Below are 19,432 nucleotides of genomic sequence, written 5' to 3'. Positions count from 1 at the left end.
CCTGCGGGCCAGCCCGGTGCTCCTCAGCGCTCTGACCGCCGGACCGCAGCGCAGGGCGGCCTGCAGCGAGCGGCCGCCGCCGCCCCCCGCCGAGCTTCCACAGAGAAGGCACTTCCAAGAGAGCTGTAAGAAGGCTTGTTAGGAGATTTTACTGGAATATTCCTCTCGACCTAATGCCTCCATCTGAAGTTAAAGTGTGTGACTGGAGAGACGTGGTGCTCAGTATCTAACACTGCAACAATCCCACAGCGGCTCCACACATGTATTCCATATGAGTTTATCATAAAAGTCATCATTTATATAATGTCATTATTTCATGCATTATTAGTGTCAGAACTCAAAGAAGCTGTGAGATTTGTTTGATGCCTTTACAGAAAAGATAAGACTGTTTCTTTGAACCTGTTATGGTCCACTGCTGCAAAATTACGACATCAGTTTTAGCTATCCTAAAAAAAAAAAAAAAAGAGGGCAAAAAGACCACATTTACATAGTCAGTGGGTCCGATTGTTTAACACTGCTATTGCTATTGCTCTTGCTATTGGATGGTAAATGTGTTTATAAGTCCGGCCATCAGGCCATGAACTCACACAACCTGCAAACTTTTCTTCAGACTCATCAGTTTGTTTTATTGGACTGGATTTCTCAAGATTTCAGTAAGTAAAATGCCTTACATTTTTTTATGATGATTATGATGTCTATAACATGTAGATATTTAGCTATCGTGGAATACATTAATTAAATGGGATTTTAATAATGTTTTACATACGTATTTATTTGTTTGTTTTACTTTTTCCATTCCAGAATGCCACCAGCAAACAGAAGTGTTCATTAGTGTGCAGGATGTGACTGATGACAATGATTTTGAGATGGATCAGACACTGATACGAGTGATGAAGAGGCAGATGAAGATGCTGGTGAAGTGGACAAAGAAAATGTACAGCCCACTGACTGCCCAGCTGATGATTATGTGGACATTGAGCCCCAAACTAACAAACACACCATGCCCCATGACAGGTAACGTTGGCTGAAAAAGGATTTCACCAATACTGATATTTCTGGTCCGGATATCACCAATGATGCTGTTTCCCTCCACACACCACTGGAGTACTTCCAGAAGTTTGTGTCACAACACAAAAGAAAGACAAACTCTGGAAACTCAGACCATGGCTTGACTCATTCAGAGAGAAATGCCTGCAGGTGGTACCAGAGGAGCACAACTCTGTGGATGAGATGATTCCTTTTGAGGGGAAATTCAGCAGCATAAAACGACGACGCCCATTGGGTTTCAAAGTGTGGGTAAGAACTGGAATCTCTGGCATGCGCTGTGACCTGGATGTGTACCAAGGCAGCGTTCACGGATAGGAGCCAAATCTGAACTTGGTGGTGTGGTGATGAAGCTTGCCTCCACGCTTCCAGAAGGTCAGAACTACAAGACGATGCAGGAGATTCAACGCTGTGACAAAACCACCAAAACCTACTCTGAGGTTGAGAGGCCTTACATTGTTGGTACCTACAACAAACACATGGGAACTGTGGACTTGTTGGACTCATTTGCAGCCAAGTACAAGTATCTTCTTATCTTTTATTAATAATAAATGACTTAATAAATAAATATTACTGTTGTGTGATTATTATTCATGATATAGACGGTTATGGGGCAAAATAAGCACTCAACCCTGCAAATGAACCCTTATAGTTGTTTTGCATATTTGTTCAAACAATGTGAGCATAAACACAGAAATTCTGCTCCCAACTAGAGCCAACGTCCCTAAAAACTTACTAAAACATATTACAACACTAGCGACTACAGCACGTCTTATCCTGAAGAATCTTGAAAGGACATTGAGAATTTAGCTGTTTCTTGCATGCAGAGTAACAAGGAACAACAAGGAAGCAGTTCAAATGATTGATTAACAAAATAGGCAATAAACAGGATGGTTCAGATAGGCAAAGGGCAAATAAAAAAAACAGCAATAGAATCATAAAATCATAACACAGGAAATATCAAAACTAACACCCAGAACCTTGACAGATGACTATCTGTCAGCTGCCAATTCTCAGATGTCGGTGCTTCTTTGAATGCAGCAACAAATACAACAATTTAAAGCAGCGCATGAATTTATGTATGCAACTGAATGCCTCACAGCATTAAAGCAAAAAAAAAAAAGACTTCCCAATCTTTGTGAATCTCCAACAGTATGTTCCCTTTTCCTAAAAAAATGGCCACTAATAAAGTAGGATACAATCATACATGTGACGTGTGCTGTAATTAATGGGTTTAAGCTTGAAAATCTCCATGTTTTGTCTGAACCGCTTTTCTTCTCTTTCAGATAAATCACACCTGGTGTAGACACCTGCAGCCTGACAGGACCCCAAAAGCTCATACAAGACATACACATGGAACCTGAACACACCGCAGCTGTCAGGATTGGATTTCCATAATCATAGAACAGAACAGACCATAATACAAATGATCTCATTCATCTGGGATCATAATCTCACTCGATCATTCACTGATCCTCACATCAGGTGTTGTTCTGCGCCTGGAAGATTTGCTTGTGTTTGTTTCCACCTTATTAACTTATGACTTATTAATTCATGACTTTTCATCTCGAGCCACTCGCAGGTGGAACGTTTCACTTGTGCAATAAACATTTCATCAAAATACCTCTAAAATGATGGACTAAATTCCTGCCAGCTCTAGCTGTACATTGATGCTATCATAGCATGCTAACACGCCGTCTACCAACATTGTACATGATGGGCTAAATTCTTGTTAGCATGCTAAAGTTGGTATTAAGCCTAGAACACAGCTGAGGCTAACAAAGCACAGCCTGTAAAGCAGGTTTAAGTGTCCTTTGGCGCCCTCTCAGGCCAAACCTTGCATTTCAGAAACTTGTGCAGCTTGTCGGTGTTAGCGCCTGTTAGCCTTGGGGAAAAGTCTGTAAGCATTTTGTGCAGTGACGAGCTGAACAGTTTGCGGCGACAGACCTTTGACGTTAGCAATGTGACGGCAGGACAGGACGATGTTACAGGGCTCATTTCTCACCTGGGAGACAGGAGGAGACAGGAAGAGATTAAAAAAACATCTGCAGAGGAGGTGCAGCTGTGTTAGAGCGTCTGAACACGATGAATTCTGATCATTTGAAACTTACATGCTGGTCGAGCCCCAGTGCAGGAGAGTCAGTTTCGAGACAGATGTGTTCCAGTGGGATCTGCTGGATCAGTTTGTCTCTCTGTGTGAAGGATTAAAATGAACTCCGTGAATTATAACAGACTGATGCAACTACAGTCAGGACGGCAGAAACACTGCTAAAACTTGTGCTGACATGAAACATTTAAGCAATTAATAACTTAGTAAATGCAGCTACTGCAATTACTATCACTGCTAATATTGCTCCTGCTACCATAGGTACAATATAAAGTACTGCTAAAGTACTACTGCTACTACTACAACTAGCACTATTAGCTCTTCTACTTCCACTCTACATTCGAGTAGTAAAAGTGGTATTACTGCTAAGACTATAACTTACGATGTTACTACTGCTTTCCTGCCATTCCTGTCGTAGATAGTGTGATTTCTATAAATGGGGTGATTTTCTACCCATAGTGCATCACTTGTCAAAGCCCAGGCCAAAGTTCAGCCTAAGTTTTATGAATTTAGCAAAAAAAGCAGACAAATGCAACAGATGATCATTCACATGGGATCAAAGACCATTTTTATGATGATGTGTGCACTTATTTGAGCACATCCTACCAATATAATCACAAATGTTAGAACTTTCACAGAAGCATAAAATGTGTGGAAGTGCTGACGATGGAAGGAGTTGTGCTTAACGACGGACCACGAGGCTCAAAATGCCGACTCTATGGCTTGTAAAACATATCATCTGCACGTGTTTTCTTTTAAAAATGGTAAATTGTACTCATGAAAGGGTAGAATTCACACCTACCTGTTGGTTCCTGCAGACAGCAGGTGGAAAGGAGAACAGGTAACCGGCCTTCACGCCTTCCAGAGCTACAGACGGCTTCCCTGCAAAGTTATGAAGCAGAGCTCGACTGATACCTGACGGAGAAGAAGGAAGTTAATGTCCAAATGTTTCATATAAACGGATATGACAAAACAGAGCAGGACACCCACCTTGTTCTCTCATGGTTGCTATGGTGATCTTAGCTGCTGATCGTGAGTGGACGTTTCTGTGCAGGAAACAGGAAGTAAGATGAGTCATCAGCAGTAGAAAATGGGTGGATTGTCACATGCAATTTGGGATTTTTGGGGAGTATAATTTGATTGATTGATCAGTCGTGCCTTGTGAACAATAAGTACCCGTATCAGCACTTATTACATTGAAAAGAAGGCTGCTGGGTGTTGGCAGCACATTTTCTAATCACAAGCTTCTATGCAAATTAGATTCAAATGAAATCAAATTAACTGGTTCAGCAGCAGGAATCAATCAATGAAATAAAGGTAAAAGCTTTAACTTGATGACTGATCCTGTTCAGAGGGACAATTTCATTTGTATAACGTTCACGTGGCTACAATAAGCGAACTAAACTGAACCTCTGTGTGCAAAACGATGTGAAACTGGAGACAGAAAATATGTAAAGTTGTAGTAAATGAAAGGGAGCAACACTTCAGTGCTGATAAATGAAAGAACTCCATTAGACAAAGAACCTACAAGCTGCTCCTTTAGCAACTGAAAAGGGTCCAGGTTAGAAAAAAAGCACTAAGAATGAGACACTGAAATAGTATTTTCTAGTCTCGTGTGTCATATCGCCATTGAGGACGCGGCAGCCGGTTGTGTTTTATCCTCTTTGGTCGCGCTCACACGGGCAGATCCAGCTCTTTGGCCACGTTGAGCTGTGTAACGAAGACGTTCATCTGGTCGTCTCTGTCCTGCTGAGTGGGCGCACACCACGGCGTGAAGTCCAAACCAATCTGGACACAGAAGGAGAAAACAATACTTCTGGAAAATCTATAACATGTTCATCAATTTTGGGTCTTTGAAGGCCTCTTAATGGTCAGTGTTTAAATTATATAACATTTAAATCATTAAAATTTTTTACAAACCTTCAAGGATCATTTGCGTCAATCCAAAAAATTTAAACAATTTTAACTCAAACTTCAGTGTTTTTGCTTGAAATCAAGTCTTTATGGGTGTCAAGTCTCCAGTGAGTCGCTGCTCCCAGTTAAGTCCCAGTTAAGTCAGACCTCTGACCTCCAGCGGCTGAGGGGGCAGCGAGGGGAGTGGACAAGGATTTGACGTTATGAGAGAGAGGGTCAGACTGACGCTAAGTCCTCTTTCAAGTCGAAAATTTCTCCTCAGACCCGAGTGAACAGGCTGCCTCCCACAAGTCCACAGAGGAAGAGAAAGAAACTATTAAAGTAAAATAAATATATAGACAAAACTCTGAATAGATTACAGGTGAATAAATGAATAAGTAAAACCCAGGTGGGTGACATTTCAACATAAATCTTTATTTTTCCTCCTCCCACCTGCTGGTGCAGAGAATCTAAATGTGAAATCATGCACAGGTAAAATGCCCTGGAGGAAAGTGCTCGTAGACGCGCAAGTGAGTTCAGTGCAGCGGGGGGGGGGGGGGGGGGGGGGTTAGTTCTCCTGTGTAACGTTTAGGAAGAAAAGTCTTTTAATAGACGCTGACGATCTGACGGTTTACCAGCTCTCTGTCTGCCAGGCCGGCCTCGGTGGAGAGGAAACCTCAACGACGGCTACCAGATCCGCATCTGATCCCCTACCTCACCCCCCAAGCATCGCAAAATCCATCTGGCCTCCTCGGCCACCCTGACCCGAGTCTCCACCTGTTGTTTCGGCGAGGAGCCGCTGCAGAGCTTTCACGTTTCTATCATGTCGCTGAAGCACCTCCACTCTGACGCAGGAGCAGTTCAGAAGAAGCTGATTTATTTCTAGATTTCAGGAGGCAGTTAAGGGCTGAGAGCGCTCGTGTCCTGATAACAGACGTAACCGAGACCTTCTGTGACCCCTCAGTGACCACGAGTCTTAGCGAAGGGCTTCAACAGGAAGTGATGAAGAAGAAAAGGTTGATGAGAGTCACAACAAAAAGACGTTACAGCGCTAAGAGCAGACTGGTTTGTTGGGGGGTTTGTTGTGTTATTGAGTGAAATGATCAGTTGATCTATAGCAGCTTCCCTTCTGTGAACGTAGGCAGTTAACATCGTTTGTCAGGGGCGGCAGCGGAGATAACTGTCAACTGTCAGTTCAGAGGCCTGGAGGCAGTTAAGGGCTGAGAGCGCTCGTGTCCTGATAACAGACGTAACCGAGACCTTCTGTGACCCCTCAGTGACCACGAGTCTTAGCGAAGGGCTTCAACAGGAAGTGATGAAGAAGAAAAGGTTGATGAGAGTCACAACAAAAAGACGTTACAGCGCTAAGAGCAGACTGGTTTGTTGGGGGGTTTGTTGTGTTATTGAGTGAAATGATCAGTTGATCTATAGCAGCTTCCCTTCTGTGAACGTAGGCAGTTAACATCGTTTGTCAGGGGCGGCAGCGGAGATAACTGTCAACTGTCAGTTCAGAGGCCTGGAGGCGACAGGGAGACGGAGTTGTTCTTCCAGCCTGATACATAAAGTCAACAGCCATGGAAACAGTGTGTGAGACTGTTGACTTGGTCCTGTGACGCCTGAAACCTGATCTGACAAACACACACATTCCTCAACAGCCTCTGCAGCATTGCAGACAACCACAGAATGAAGGGGGTGTGTACGTGTGTGTGTGTGTGTGTGTGTGATTGTGAAAGTGCATTAACTTTTCCGACCCAGGCAGATTAGGAGGCCAGTTGGGAGTTTCAACTCGTTTAATCTGCTTTACCAGAAGTCACATTAAAGTTAGGATTTGTTAACTGGGGGGTTAGCCACGTGTGTGTGCGTGTGTGTGTATGTGTGTGTGTTTTATAAAATCTGTGATCATCCTTCAGCCATATGAAGTATGTGTCATTTAGATTCTGTATGGAGGGAGACAAAGGTGGAACACAAGGGGGGGGGGGTGAAAGGCAGTGTGTTGTTATATTTGTGTGTGCACATGGCCTTGTGAGGACCCGTTAGAGTGAGGACATGTTGTCCTGTCCTCACTCCTCTTGGTTTTATGGTTAAGATTAGACGAAGGTGACAGTAAGGGGCTGAGGGACGTATTATGTCGAGTGTGTATCAGTATGTTCCTGTTGTGAAATGGAAAGAGTATAGAAAAGTGTGTTTTTTGTGTTTTCTGGTGTGTGTGTGTGTGTGTGTGTGTGTGTGTGTGTGTGTGTGTGTGTGTGAACAGCCCACCTCTCCAACAGCGACGAGGCGTTCTCTGTGTTGGTAGAACTGTGGCAGGGCAGCATCCAGGTCCTGTGGAAAAGATCTCTTTATTCAAAGCAGCAAGACAGATTCGCTCTAGTTCAAACAGCACTTTTCCTTTTGTTGTGACTTAATTCACCGGCAGCTGTTTGACCGTTCACACCTGGAAGGGCGTCGTACGTGGAAAACGTTCAGTCATTTTCTTAAAGAAAACTAATGTGAAAAGTTGAATGAAGTGATGAATCAGCTGCTTGTTTGGATTTTTTTCACTTCATTCTGCATTTTACCATCAGAGGATAAGATAAGATAAGATAAGATAAGATAAGATAAGATAAGATAAGATAAGATAAGATAAGATAAGATAAGATAAGATAAGATAAGATAAAACTTTATTCATCCCCAGGGAAATCTGGGCATTACAGCAGCATGTGATAGCAAGTGCTTTTTGATGAGAATTGATAAGAAGACTGACTGCTGGCCATCCAGTGCAGTTTTCTTCTGACGCCCACAAACTTTTATGGACTGTGTAACAGTATTCTGCTGGTAGCTCAATCAGTCAGAAGTTTTAACACCAGAGTTAATCCCGGCTCAGCCGACCTGTTTCAAGGTCAAGGTATAAAGCAACTGGAAATGATTAAATTAGAGTCTGCTGCCACATTTTGGCCCAGAGGATTATTCAACAGACAAGATGAGACTTGAAACTCCAAAGAGGATGAACTCAGCCTTCACTCCCGGACTCTCGCCACCTTCTGCTGAACAGCAGAGAGAAAACTGACTGACTGCATCTCGCCTTGGTCTGCTGGCTCCACAGCATCTGAGGCTACGCAGTGGGCCGTCGAGACATCGGCTTCTCTACCAGCCATGACGGACGTCCAGAGGCATCGCCAGGGAGCCCACACACACCTGAGTCACCACCTGATCTGTGATCTGTGGTCCAGACTATAGGGACACACTGATCCAGCTTCTGTCCCAGAGCTGTCAAACTGCTGACCTCCATAGAGCTCAACACTGGACATCGAGCCACCTGCCTCTGCAGAAGCATCCTGTCCTCCCTGATCCAGCTCCACTCTTACTGTTATTTATTATACTGCATTACTGCACATATCAGTATTGTTATTGTTGTTATCATACTTTGGATTGGATTGTTGTGTTATATTGTATTACTTTATTGCTTTACTTATTATGCACTGCAGTTGCACATTATTTATTATGTTGCATATTGTATTACGTTATCATTCTTACTATTATTGCGTTATTTTATGGCTATTTTTGTTTAATTGTATTATATTATACTGTATTACATTATTTATTTATACATCACAGCTCCACTGCACTGTTATGTTGCACTGTTGAATGTGTGTGTCATTGATGTTGTAGCACAACAGAGAGAGCAGAGTTTAAGCTTTTCATTACACTGTACACCTGAGTACTATTATCATGGCAAGTTGAACTGAATTGACTTTCTTTAGAACAGATTGTTAACTTCAAACCAGCTGATCAACTTTCCACTTGGCCTCAGATTTCCATCATTGTCTGTTACCTGTGAGGCGTCGTTCAAATTAACATGTATGTTTATTTTTTGAAAGATTTAAAAGTCTTTACGGGCAACAGTTCCTTTATATATATGTGTGTGTGTATATATTTTTGTACTCTGAATAAGAGCTTAATGAAAAGAATAAACAGACCTTCATCTCGTCCAGAGGCCTCAGAAAGACACCCTCAGTGAGAGACACCACTGAGCAGACTGGATACAGTTTCTCTCCCATTTTCTCAGAGTCACTAAAGTCAAATCATCAAAAGATGGGGGAGGTGCAGGCTGTTTTACTACCTGAGGCTTCACGCTGCATTTCTCGGGGCCCCCGACGCCCTGCAGCGGATGGATGCCAAAACATGGAGCCACCAGATCTGGATATCTGTGAGAAAAGAATTTAAAATAACACTCTGAATAATAAACACAGAGCTGCCCAGCTGAGAGCAGCTGTACGGGACAATGTTAATGTTCTCATTCTTCATATCATGTAACTCTGACTTCAGTGAGAAAGTACATTTACACAAGTGTTGCACGCACTGTCGGTGAAGCACGGAGGTTCTGGCATTTCACTTCAGCATTTTATTTGATTGAGACTAAATAATTTTAACTACACTGATCTGTCGGGTGCAGTTACCCTGCAGTCAATATGCAACACATATGATTAGTTCCTACAATAAAATCAACACACAGAGAAGAAAGGATTGTATGCATTATACCTGAATATTTTTTTCAAATTAACATTAAACACATATTCTGCAGAAGAAAAACTGCATTTGTTTTTATTCATTCATCACTTTAATAATGTGTTGTGTTTAAATTCTTTAATTTGCACAAATCTTTCCACTGATTTTATTTCTTTATAGTCTTATAACTTCCTGTCATGAAAGAAACAAAATTACTGCCATTGTTTTTTTCTTGTGTTTTATGCATTAACTGCATCGGTCCTTCCTGCAGTCTCGACACAGCGCACAACATCGTATAAGTTTATGAGACTGACAGCATGTGTGTCCTGATTATACAACACTGAAGACATACAGACCGCTCCTGCAGCTGGAGAACTCTGGCAAACTCTCTGACTTCTTCTGTAACGGCAACCAGAGTCTTTACCCCGGCCTACACACACACACACACACACACACACACACACACACACACACACAGAGAGAGAGAGAGAGAGAGAGAGAGAGAGAAATCCATGAATTGCTATTTTCCCATTTTCCTTCAGAGATCAGTCAGGTCAGCCTTTCTGCAGTCTGTATGAATATATAAGATTTAGCAGCAGCTGCCTGTGTCTGTCCCTTTCAGACTGCTGTAATGAAGTTAGTGGCCATTGTCTTGAACAGACGAACTAATAACTGACCTCTGTGGTTCTCTGGATCACATCCTCCAGGTCCTGTGGTAAGACACAGAAGTGAAGTAAACAAGAACCAACTGAGAACTACTATAAACTGTGGCTAACAGCTGTAATGAGACTGTAAATGACAACAGTGAGTGTAATTTAAAATGCAGTGTTGCTTTTAATAAATATTGATATCTGTGATATTAACACACAGTATATTTACTATGAAGAAGTTTAAAACGGATGTAGCAAACAGCTATGAGGGCCGCATACTTTTAAATGTAACACTACGTTTTGGGATTCTTCAGTTAACCCTCCTACCTGTTCAAACTCACGGGCCGATATATGACAGTGACAGTCAACGAAGCCAGACTCCATTAAAAATCAAAACAATCAGAGCTAAGAGCGTGGACAGCGATGAAAAAATGCCAATATTGTCTTTCGAAACATAGCGATAACAGTTGGCCGGAACACTTCTGCGATGCTAGAAGTGTTGTTTCAGGGGGGAAGCCATGCGAATCGGACCAGGAAGTTGCAAATTAAGTTCCGGTTTGTGTAAAAAAAAAAATATAAACAGAGTTGGCGGTAAAAATGGAGTCCATACAGAGTGAAACCTTACCTAAGGATGAGACAAACCAGGAATACAGAGTGCAAATAACGTCGAAGAAACAAATAATCGAGCAGATGAATAAATATAAAGAAATTCTGAAGACGGCTCTCGACGGACAGTCGGACGTTGCGGAGGAGACGAAACGAGTTTTACTGCAGGAGCTGCTGGCGGTGGGTCGGACTGACTGTTATTAGCTGTAAATGTAGATATTTCAGTCATAATTCAATAGCAAACTGTTCCTGTCAAGTATTAGCAGGCCGCTGAGCGTTGTTAAGACGTGTTACCACGAGGGCTTAGAGAATTCCTCACCAAATCCCATTCGAAAAATCTTAGATTTAACGTGAATGTTGCTGTTGCTGTCAACGTTCAACAACACCCGCAGATGTTAAAGGCAGCGCTTTGTATAAATAAAACTCAACCTGCTAAAACGATTTACTGCTCAGCTCGTTAACACACAGCAGCTCGAATAAGCGTTAAAGTTTTAACGTTATCTGTTCCTGTTTGATGCTGAACTTCCCGTACATTCATTCAACTCATTGCAAATAAAAGCACCTACACTGAGTACAGCTCGTGTTTAGAAGCTCTGAAAATGAACACTTTGATGTGAAACTGCTCAGAAGTGAAGGGTGTTTTGTATCTGCAGAACTTTGAGGCGGCTGTTCAGGACAACGTCTTGGTGAACGGACAGCCCTGGGAGGAGGCAGCTGACGTCGAAGGTGACACTCAAAAATGTGTTGCAGTAAAGTCTTAATCAGTAAAACGTGTTGTCATAAATTCATGTTGTTTATTTAATAAAGTAGAGTTTCTGTTCCTCCACCCAGCAGAGGATGTTGATCTGGACAGCCTGCTGGATGACACCATTGTTGAGACCACCAGGAGGCGCCGTGCCTTCCCAAGAAAGATCCTGCCCCATGTGGTCCACTCCCTCAAAGCTGAGCGGAAACTCATGGTGGGTGTCACAGTTTTTTACGCTTTGTCTGTATTCAGGCCTGATAAATGTGCAGTGAAGTGTGTGTGGATGTGTCGAGAGCTCAGTTTCATAGCATAAACACAGCTGAGTGGGAGGAAAACAGCACTTCACTGACAGTAAATCCATCATTTCACAGATTGATGTTCAGTCTGTTAAGATCAACTTTATGAATATGTTTAAGTTAATGTTCATAAATGTTTAAAGGTATTTGATTAATAAAGGTTTATCGTAATTTTCCGTGACAGGAAATACATTTGGTCAAAGGTGAAAAACATGAAAATGCACAAAGAGAAAATAATTGAAACAGGCACCAGCAAGCAGAGCTGATGTGTCCACTTTTCTGACACCTTCTGTTTGTTTTTCAGGGGCTGTATGAGCAAACAGTCAAACCTCAAGAGGTGGTCAAAGATCCTGATCAAGGTTGTTGCTTCTAATCACTCACACACACACACACACACACACACATTTTTTATTCACTGCAATAAACACGTTAGTCCTTGACCACTCTCCAGTTGATGTTTGAAGAAAAAAACCCACACAGCTGTCCCAAAAAATCTGCAGTTTCTTAATGGAGTTTGTGTCATTCTGCGACATTTCCCATTTTCAGGTAGTAAAAGCAATGTTGAAAATGTCATCATTTTGACTTTGTTATTTTTCCTCACCTGTGTGTTTCACCAGAATGCATCATGAATGATTTGTCAGCAGCAGCTCCTGGGATGTTTAAACAGGCCATCCAGGTCATAAAGGTAACGCACACACTTGAACACGCCACACCTGTGTCAAGCTCCATTTCATTAATTAAGTAGAGGCTTTATTTGCACTTTTTTTGTGCAGTCAATCAGCACTCTGCAGAAACAAGCTGAAGGCCTCTGTGAGATCCTCAACATGAAATCAAGTCACACCACTCTGGAGATCCACAGAGAAGTGTTCGGTTCCAACGGCCAATCGGACGCTGCCCTCCCTCCTGTGAATGGAGCGCCTACGAACAGGCAGCCAATCAAGAGAGCCGCAGAGGAAGCGGAAGCCAGAGGCTGCTATGTGCCTCTCAGTAAGAAACCTGTGGGAGAGGGCGAGCCAGAGTGACACTTCCTGCATCCGTTTACCACAGAACATCAAGACGGTGTGATGTAATCGACCAATACGTTTTTTTATTTCTGCACAGTTTTTTTTTTTTTTTTTCAAGAATAGAAAGCAGTGGTTAATTTTTTTTTCCACTTTAAACACAGTGAAAGATTTTCTCCAGCATGTGAAATAAAGGTTCCAGGTCTCACACTTGGACAAACAAATATTAATAAGATTAATGGTGAGACATTAATGCCAAAGAGAGCTGTTGTTCCCTTCCACTGTTCCAACAATTGTTTTATGACACAAAACCACAAGAACAAAATCCCTCAGACATGTTGATTGTTACTGTTTGATTCTTTTCATTGTCTGTGCTTGACCACCGCCGGACTGAATTATTCTGCTCTCCAGAGGACATATCAGAGGACATCTTGGCCCGTACACCAGTGTATCTCATTTAATCTCAAAGTCATTAACATATTAACATTCACAAACCCTGTTAGTTTTGTTCAGTTATTTTTTTAAGGACTAAACTGAAGCTTGTCCTGCTCACATTCTATAAAAATACATTCCCAGAGACTTTGTACTTTCACTCAGCTTGAAATGAACTATTTTAAACGTTTAAAAAACCTTTTGCTTCATATTTATCATTTTATCGTCACTTTCCCAAACCTGTAAAGTTTCTGATTTTATTTGCTGGTAATATAAAGGGTTTTTTTTTTGTTTTTATTTGTTTATAACGTGCACTCTGTCTGTGCTGTACTCTTTTTAAAGGAAGTTGGCACTGATTGGAAACAAATGCTATAAAATAACCAGCAGTGTGTTAGTTTTATCTGTCAGTACTTTCCGACCTGTCTGCAGCTCTCAGCATGAAGCATGAAGACCATTTGTAGCTGCTGGAGAGGAGGAAATAATGCATTTGTTGGGGACTATTTTCTGCTGTGGATTAACACACATTTGGGGCATTTACAGCAGCAGGTTGGTGTGTGTGAGACATGAAGTCACCCAGTGAACTGATGTATTTGTGTCAGCCTCTAAGTGATTTGCTCAGCTATGGCCCTTGACTCATATGACTTACGTGAACTGCCCTCGCTGCTTCTTCTAAAACGGCAGCGAAATTGAAAAATGAAGAGAAAGCTGAAGTGAAACTGCAGCCGGTTTTCTGCCTGGTTGTCGTGTCCCTGGACCCGATGCCCAGTCCATTAATTACACTTCTGTTTCCTGACAGAGCCAGTGTGCAGGATACTCTCCTGTTTTTCTCATTTTAATAAAAATCTGTGATGTCAGACTGTGACTCTTCCTGCCAAACTCATCAGAAGAAGAGCAAGAATGAGCACGTCTGTGAAGGAAGTGAGGTAAGATCAGTCGAGCCCGCTGTTTTTATGTCTTTATCATCACGATAGGGAACTTCGCTTTTATCTGATGCATCCTGCTCCCTATCCCATAGGGAGGTCAAAGGTCAAGGTCACACCAGGTTCAGACCAGTATCTAGTTTAATCTCTAGTTAAACTTGTGCTCAGTGTCAAGCTTGTGTTATGTGTGAGAAAGGGGAGGATGCTGAGCTCAGATTTTCTGCTGAGAGCTGGAAATCTGCGATGAAGCTTCCAAAACATTCAGAAATATATCGGAATAAAGCACAACTACAAAAATGAGGCGTTCCAATTAAATGAGCGGAAGATAGAGAATTTAACAGTTAATCATATGTACTGTACTGTGTTGTGTCTGTTCAGGGTGTGGGGGTCCCCGTAAAGCTGTCAGATGATGATGTCCCCATAAAGTCAGCTCCAGAGACTCTCCCGATGTCTGATGTGAACACTTGTTAACAGTAAAAACAAATGTTTGTTTTTTAATGTTTGTGTTTGCCTGTCTGTCTGTCTGCCTGCCTGTCTGTCTGTCTGCCTGTCTGTCTCAGGGTTCAGACAATGGAGGCAGGAAGCTGATGAGGAGGGAGAAGAACAGAGTTGCAGCCCAGAAGAGCCGGAAAAGACAAACACAGAGAGCTGATGTTCTTCATGAGGTGTGTGTGTGTGTGTGTGTGTGAGGACCAACTGTCAAACTTAAGAGCAGTGTCGGAAAGTAACTGGATACATTTACTCAGGTATCGCACTGAAGTACAATTCTGATTTCTCCTTTACTTGATTACTTTGATTTTATGCTACTTTATACTTTTACTCCACTACATTTAGTTACTTTACACATTTAGATTTTACAAACAAAACATGCGATCACTTTATAAAGCACAGTATGACACTGTGCTGTAGATGAAATCATCTTAAAGTATATGAAGTATTTAAAATGTGCTCCACCTTCACCTGCTGTAGCATTAAAATGATGTTTGTGTGTTAAAGGCTCAGTTATAATATTCCAATTATATAATACAGTTTATGATAATATAATACTCCGAAAGGGATCATTCTGCCCAACAAGTACAAGTAAAATTAAATACTTTAACTACATTTTGCGAATACATTTGTACATTTTCTTAATGTTAAATGTTTACATCTTGCAGTATTTTTCCAGTGTACTTTAACTTGAGTAAAAAATATAAGTACTTCTTCCACAACTGCTTAAAAGTCAGGACATTTTTTTCCAGGTTTTTTTTACTGCTTCAAAGGGCTGTTTGAGGATAAAAATTAAAATCAGTTTACGGTAAAAGTGTACTCCAAATGCACTATGCCAGCATGACGAGTACAGCTGCACTAAATGTAAAACTCCTCCTTCATTCATTCATTCATCAGTTCTGCCTCTTCCTGCCCTCCTTTTCCTCCCTCCTCCTCTTTGCTCCTTCCTTTTCCTCCCTCCTCTTCTTCGCTCCTTCCTTGTCCTCCCTCCTCCTCTCCTTCTTCCAGGCCTGTGAGCTATTGGAGCAGAGGAACAGAAAGCTGAAAAGAGAGGTAAAGTACCTTCAATACAATATTACTCCTAATATTACTACTGCACAAGTGTGGACCTTATTTATAAAGTAAATATGCACAAGCAAACATTTATTTCATCTGTGAACAATCCTGACCTCCTTAAAATCTCTGCTTGTTGGTTTGTCTTCAGGTGGATTCCCTGTCCGAGGAGCTGCGTCAGCTGACGGAGGCTCTCAGGGCCCATGAGCCCTTCTGTCCCATCATGCACTGCTGCTTTGCCGCTGCCTCCTCCGCCTCGTCCACTCTGCAGCCTGACAGCAGAACAGCGCGCTCAGTCTGAGGCAGGGAATAATGTTCCTGACCACAGTGTGCAGTGGAGATACCTGCAGTGTAATACACCAGTCAACCCCTGGAGGGCGGTGTCGACCATGATCACAGACACAAACTCAACCGGCGCGCTGAACTCCTCTAATCACAGTGAAGAGTTCCCTCTGCTGGTTAATCCCTTGAACAGCAGCTCGTTTCCATAATGTAAATACACTAATAAACAGATGTTTTGACTCCTCTTCCATTCTGGAATTCTTGCTTTGAAAAATTAATTCTTCTATTCTTCAATTTGTTCTAAGTTTTTGCATGACTCCAGTGTGATAAAAAACCAAACGTGTGCAGTATTTTCCAAAAGACAAAAAGAAAATCATGCAATATGTGTGACGTGTTAATCTTTCAGTGTGGTCAATTAAACCCAATTAAAATAATGCAATCATTCAATCCCTTTATACTCATTTTTAGTATTAATTATGTGCTTGTTTATATTATTGAGATATTTTACGAACAAACATTAGTATATGAAAGTACGTAAAAAAGCAATTTTGAAAACACACAGTTGTAAAGAGGTTCACAACCACACACACACACACACACACAAAAGATAAAAATGAATTAACGAATAAGGAATAAATACAATATGAAACACAGCAAAATGAGAGACAAACAACAAAACACAAGGGCCAGAGTGGAGATCTATGAAAAAGCTCCTGAATAAAAATGTGTTTTTACAGGCCGCTTGAAAGAGTCCAAAGATTCAGCAAATGTGATAGATGGGGAAGATGATTCCAGAGGGTTGGGGCTAAAACAGCCTTTTGTTCAGCAGTTGGAGCGGGGGATGGATGAAAGGCCGAGATTAGAGGATCGGAGTGGTCCAGAGGTGGAATACAGGATGAGGAGATCAGGAATGTAACCGAGGGCGAGATCATGCAGCCTCATGTGTAATCAACAGGATCTCATAGTTTATTCTGAACATGTTAGAGAAACTAGCACAAACAGGATCTTTCTTCTGATGCTTGGTCAGCATTGTGGCAACTGATGTGTGAAACTGCAAAAACCCTTAAGTGTGTCATGAGTTTCCTGTGAAATTTGGACATGTTCACCAACATCTCTGATCATTTGAAGCCGCAGACATGTCAGCATGGATCATTAAACTCTGTCACACCTGCATCAGAGCAGAAACCTGTGGTTTGGTTACGCTGGAGGACACTCGCTAAAAGTAATGGTTCCCTGATTTCACCACAATCACTTCACACTTAATGTGCTCGGGGGTTTCTTCTTCATTTCTCCTTCCTCTTCCACGCTGAGGTGAATGAAAAGTTAATCTTGATGAACAGGATGTTGACGCAGACCCACTGTGGCGAACTGAAGTGTTTCACCGCTGCAGACTTCTGGGAAATTGGACTGATGGTAATTCATCCAAAGCTTTTTTCTGAATTCTTGGAAGAAATTTTAAAGAAGGGATGCTGGGAAGAGCGATGTGTTCAATGCTGCAGTGTAGACTGACCAGCTGGTGTTTGGATGGAGACACAACAGGCTGCTGCATGGAAAAAAAAAGTCTTTTAACATCAAATAGGTCATGAATAAATGACAGCAATTAATAAAAAATAAAAATAACACCTAACAGCTGTTTGATATGATGCATACAAAGTTAAAATAGCTCAGTCACACAACAGCTCAGTTTTTTTGCAGTTTAATGGATCAGTTTATGCTTAAATTAGTGCAACAAGTTTAAATAAATCTTTTGGGCTGACAGCAAACCAGAAGCAAAAACCGAATACAAAGAAAATGTTGATTAAAAAACAATTTAATTACTGATAGAGCTGGGTTGGTGAGAATTAACAGTCCTGACTGCTCTGCAGATTTTAATTAGGTTAATTAGTGAAAATGTTCAGCTGTCCAAAGACTTTTGGCCATTTTGTATATATCACATTATTAAATGAAGTGACTGGTGCAGGCTAAAACAGAAAGCCAGAACCAACTGCTGAATTTAAAGACTAAACATTTCTGCTTGCACTTGATCTTCCTGGACAAAACGTTTTCAACTGCGTTTCATGACTTGTTCGCTTATTTCAAGTCAAGACAAGTCAAAGTTTATTTGCATGGGAAATTTAAAACAACCACAGCTGGACGACGAACTGCTCAGGCATCAATATGAACATAAAAATGTACAACTATTGCTCAATGAAGTCAAGGTGTCAAGCTGAACTCGAAGCACCATCCAGCACCCCGGACACGTGCAGGAAACGGATGGTGCAGACACTGTGAAGCTGAGCTCAGACCAGTTTAAAAATACAACACCACCGTCATGACAACACTGGTCACCTGGCAACCCAGCAACTACCGCTGGTCCAGGAAGTGACCCATCACTTTAAGCAGTTCTGAGGAACACAATAGAAGGTGTACATAAACACATGCACTCTACTACTGCTGCACACACACACACACACACACTTCGGGTGAAATCCTGATTCAGTTCTTGGTAATTTCTCCTGCAGGATATTAAAATATGATATCAAAACTCATACAGTGAGGACATGACATCATTTACGGCGAGTGCAGCCAGATGTTTCAGGGGCTGTGTTCAGACAGAGCTCTGTGCTGTGGGTGAGTTGCTTCAGGAGGTGAGAACATGGTCCAGAGTCATCCTACACCACCCTCCATCACTGAAACCAATGTCTCAAAGCCTGCTGCACTACACCGCCAGAAAACATATTCTGGAGGAGAAACGCTGATACAGTTATTGATTATTATCTTGGCCTAAAAGTAGTCACGTTTAAACATGCAGGAATCAGTTTGTACAACCATGTTTTTAATCAGGGAATTGAAACTTTGCTCAGTGGTAGCTGGAATGTGCACTCACACATTATTCATATGGGTGCATGGGTGGTCCCTGAACTTTTCGCTAATGCTAGGCTACATTTTTAGCTTTAGCGTTTGTTACTGCTATCCAAGGCCAATTCTTCAGGTCATGTTCAAGGCAGAGGGCGATCACATTTTGTCATTTCAGGTGTCCAGTTCAGCACTGGATGTGGTACAAATTTAATGTTTGCGCCTTATTTTGCTGCTCATTCTCATCTGCCAGCTTAATGCTGGCTCCAGGTCTCCAGAAAAGTTTAAGTGTCAGAAGCGCCGGAGTGCTGCTCGTCTCTTAAAGGGGTGACACCCATGTGACACATACACAGGAAATGACTCGAGTGTGCTGTCTTGTTTGTGGAACGTCTGTGGTAGTTCACAGTGGACAGGATTGGCTTGCATTGATTTAATTGGCCAGGTTAAACCCAGACGAACCTCTATTTGCTGAGGTGGAGCCTCTGTGTCAACACACTGATATAACAAGCAGTGGTTGGTTGTTGGGCCACTCAGGATAAAAGAGAATGCTCTAAAAAAAAAAAAGCGGATGGACTTAATGGCCGTTGTTGTTAT

The 19,432-nt window shown here is 41.9% G+C and overlaps 3 protein-coding genes across 5 annotated transcripts; 2 read left to right on the top strand and 1 right to left on the bottom strand.

Annotated features, from left to right (window-relative positions):
* Nucleotides 1-553: 553 nt before the first annotated feature.
* On the bottom strand, nucleotides 554-10,642 carry tatdn3 (TatD DNase domain containing 3). Of its 2 annotated transcripts, XM_041958344.1 has the most exons (11): nucleotides 10,507-10,642; nucleotides 10,207-10,239; nucleotides 9,886-9,959; nucleotides 9,144-9,228; nucleotides 7,304-7,366; nucleotides 4,830-4,939; nucleotides 4,142-4,197; nucleotides 3,954-4,066; nucleotides 3,156-3,236; nucleotides 2,992-3,049; nucleotides 554-1,426 (listed from the first exon to the last, which is right to left on the bottom strand). In XM_041958344.1, exons 1-11 carry the CDS (start codon nucleotides 10,561-10,563, stop codon nucleotides 1,353-1,355), a joined length of 804 nt encoding a protein of 267 aa, XP_041814278.1. In that variant the 5' UTR covers nucleotides 10,564-10,642; the 3' UTR covers nucleotides 554-1,352. The 2 variants fall into 2 exon arrangements, with proteins under 2 accessions (XP_041814278.1, XP_041814277.1); XM_041958343.1 differs by lacking the exon at nucleotides 554-1,426 and having other exon boundaries at nucleotides 1,563-3,049.
* Nucleotides 10,643-10,774: 132 nt separating this feature from the next.
* Nucleotides 10,775-12,956, top strand: nsl1 (NSL1 component of MIS12 kinetochore complex). Of its 2 annotated transcripts, none has more exons than XM_041958945.1 (6): nucleotides 10,775-10,965; nucleotides 11,439-11,511; nucleotides 11,620-11,744; nucleotides 12,131-12,185; nucleotides 12,444-12,511; nucleotides 12,600-12,956. In XM_041958945.1, the coding sequence occupies exons 1-6, from the start codon at nucleotides 10,777-10,779 to the stop codon at nucleotides 12,846-12,848; spliced, it is 759 nt and encodes a 252-aa protein (XP_041814879.1). In that variant the 5' UTR covers nucleotides 10,775-10,776; the 3' UTR covers nucleotides 12,849-12,956. The 2 variants fall into 2 exon arrangements, with proteins under 2 accessions (XP_041814879.1, XP_041814878.1); XM_041958944.1 differs by having other exon boundaries at nucleotides 11,617-11,744.
* Nucleotides 12,957-13,961: 1,005 nt separating this feature from the next.
* Nucleotides 13,962-16,411, top strand: batf3 (basic leucine zipper transcription factor, ATF-like 3). The gene is made up of 4 exons (XM_041958946.1): nucleotides 13,962-14,182; nucleotides 14,740-14,844; nucleotides 15,677-15,721; nucleotides 15,873-16,411. The coding sequence occupies exons 1-4, from the start codon at nucleotides 14,108-14,110 to the stop codon at nucleotides 16,020-16,022; spliced, it is 375 nt and encodes a 124-aa protein (XP_041814880.1). The 5' UTR covers nucleotides 13,962-14,107; the 3' UTR covers nucleotides 16,023-16,411.
* Nucleotides 16,412-19,432: the final 3,021 nt, after the last annotated feature.

Source organism: Chelmon rostratus, chromosome 18 (genome assembly GCF_017976325.1).
Source record: "Chelmon rostratus isolate fCheRos1 chromosome 18, fCheRos1.pri, whole genome shotgun sequence".
NCBI classification, from domain to species: domain Eukaryota; kingdom Metazoa; phylum Chordata; class Actinopteri; order Chaetodontiformes; family Chaetodontidae; genus Chelmon; species Chelmon rostratus.
The sequence above is the reverse complement of the archived record's forward strand: the minus strand, read 5'-3'. Positions and strand labels throughout refer to the sequence as shown.

Coding starts and splice junctions, on each gene's coding strand:
- batf3 (XM_041958946.1), top strand. CDS start 14,108: ATGTCAGACTGTGACTCTTCCTGCCAAACTCATCAGAAGAAGAGCAAG. Junction 14,183..14,739: donor ACGTCTGTGAAGGAAGTGAG/GTAAGATCAGTC, acceptor TGTCTGTCTCAG/GGTTCAGACAATGGAGGCAG. Junction 15,722..15,872: donor ACAGAAAGCTGAAAAGAGAG/GTAAAGTACCTT, acceptor GTTTGTCTTCAG/GTGGATTCCCTGTCCGAGGA.
- nsl1 (XM_041958944.1), top strand. CDS start 10,777: ATGGAGTCCATACAGAGTGAAACCTTACCTAAGGATGAGACAAACCAG. Junction 10,966..11,438: donor TACTGCAGGAGCTGCTGGCG/GTGGGTCGGACT, acceptor TTGTATCTGCAG/AACTTTGAGGCGGCTGTTCA. Junction 11,512..11,616: donor GGAGGCAGCTGACGTCGAAG/GTGACACTCAAA, acceptor TCCTCCACCCAG/CAGAGGATGTTGATCTGGAC.
- tatdn3 (XM_041958343.1), bottom strand. CDS start 10,563: ATGGAGTCTGGCTTCGTTGACTGTCACTGTCATATATCGGCCCGTGAG. Junction 10,240..10,506: donor CGGCCCGTGAGTTTGAACAG/GTAGGAGGGTTA, acceptor GTCTTACCACAG/GACCTGGAGGATGTGATCCA. Junction 7,367..9,143: donor AATGCAGCGTGAAGCCTCAG/GTAGTAAAACAG, acceptor TCTTTTCCACAG/GACCTGGATGCTGCCCTGCC.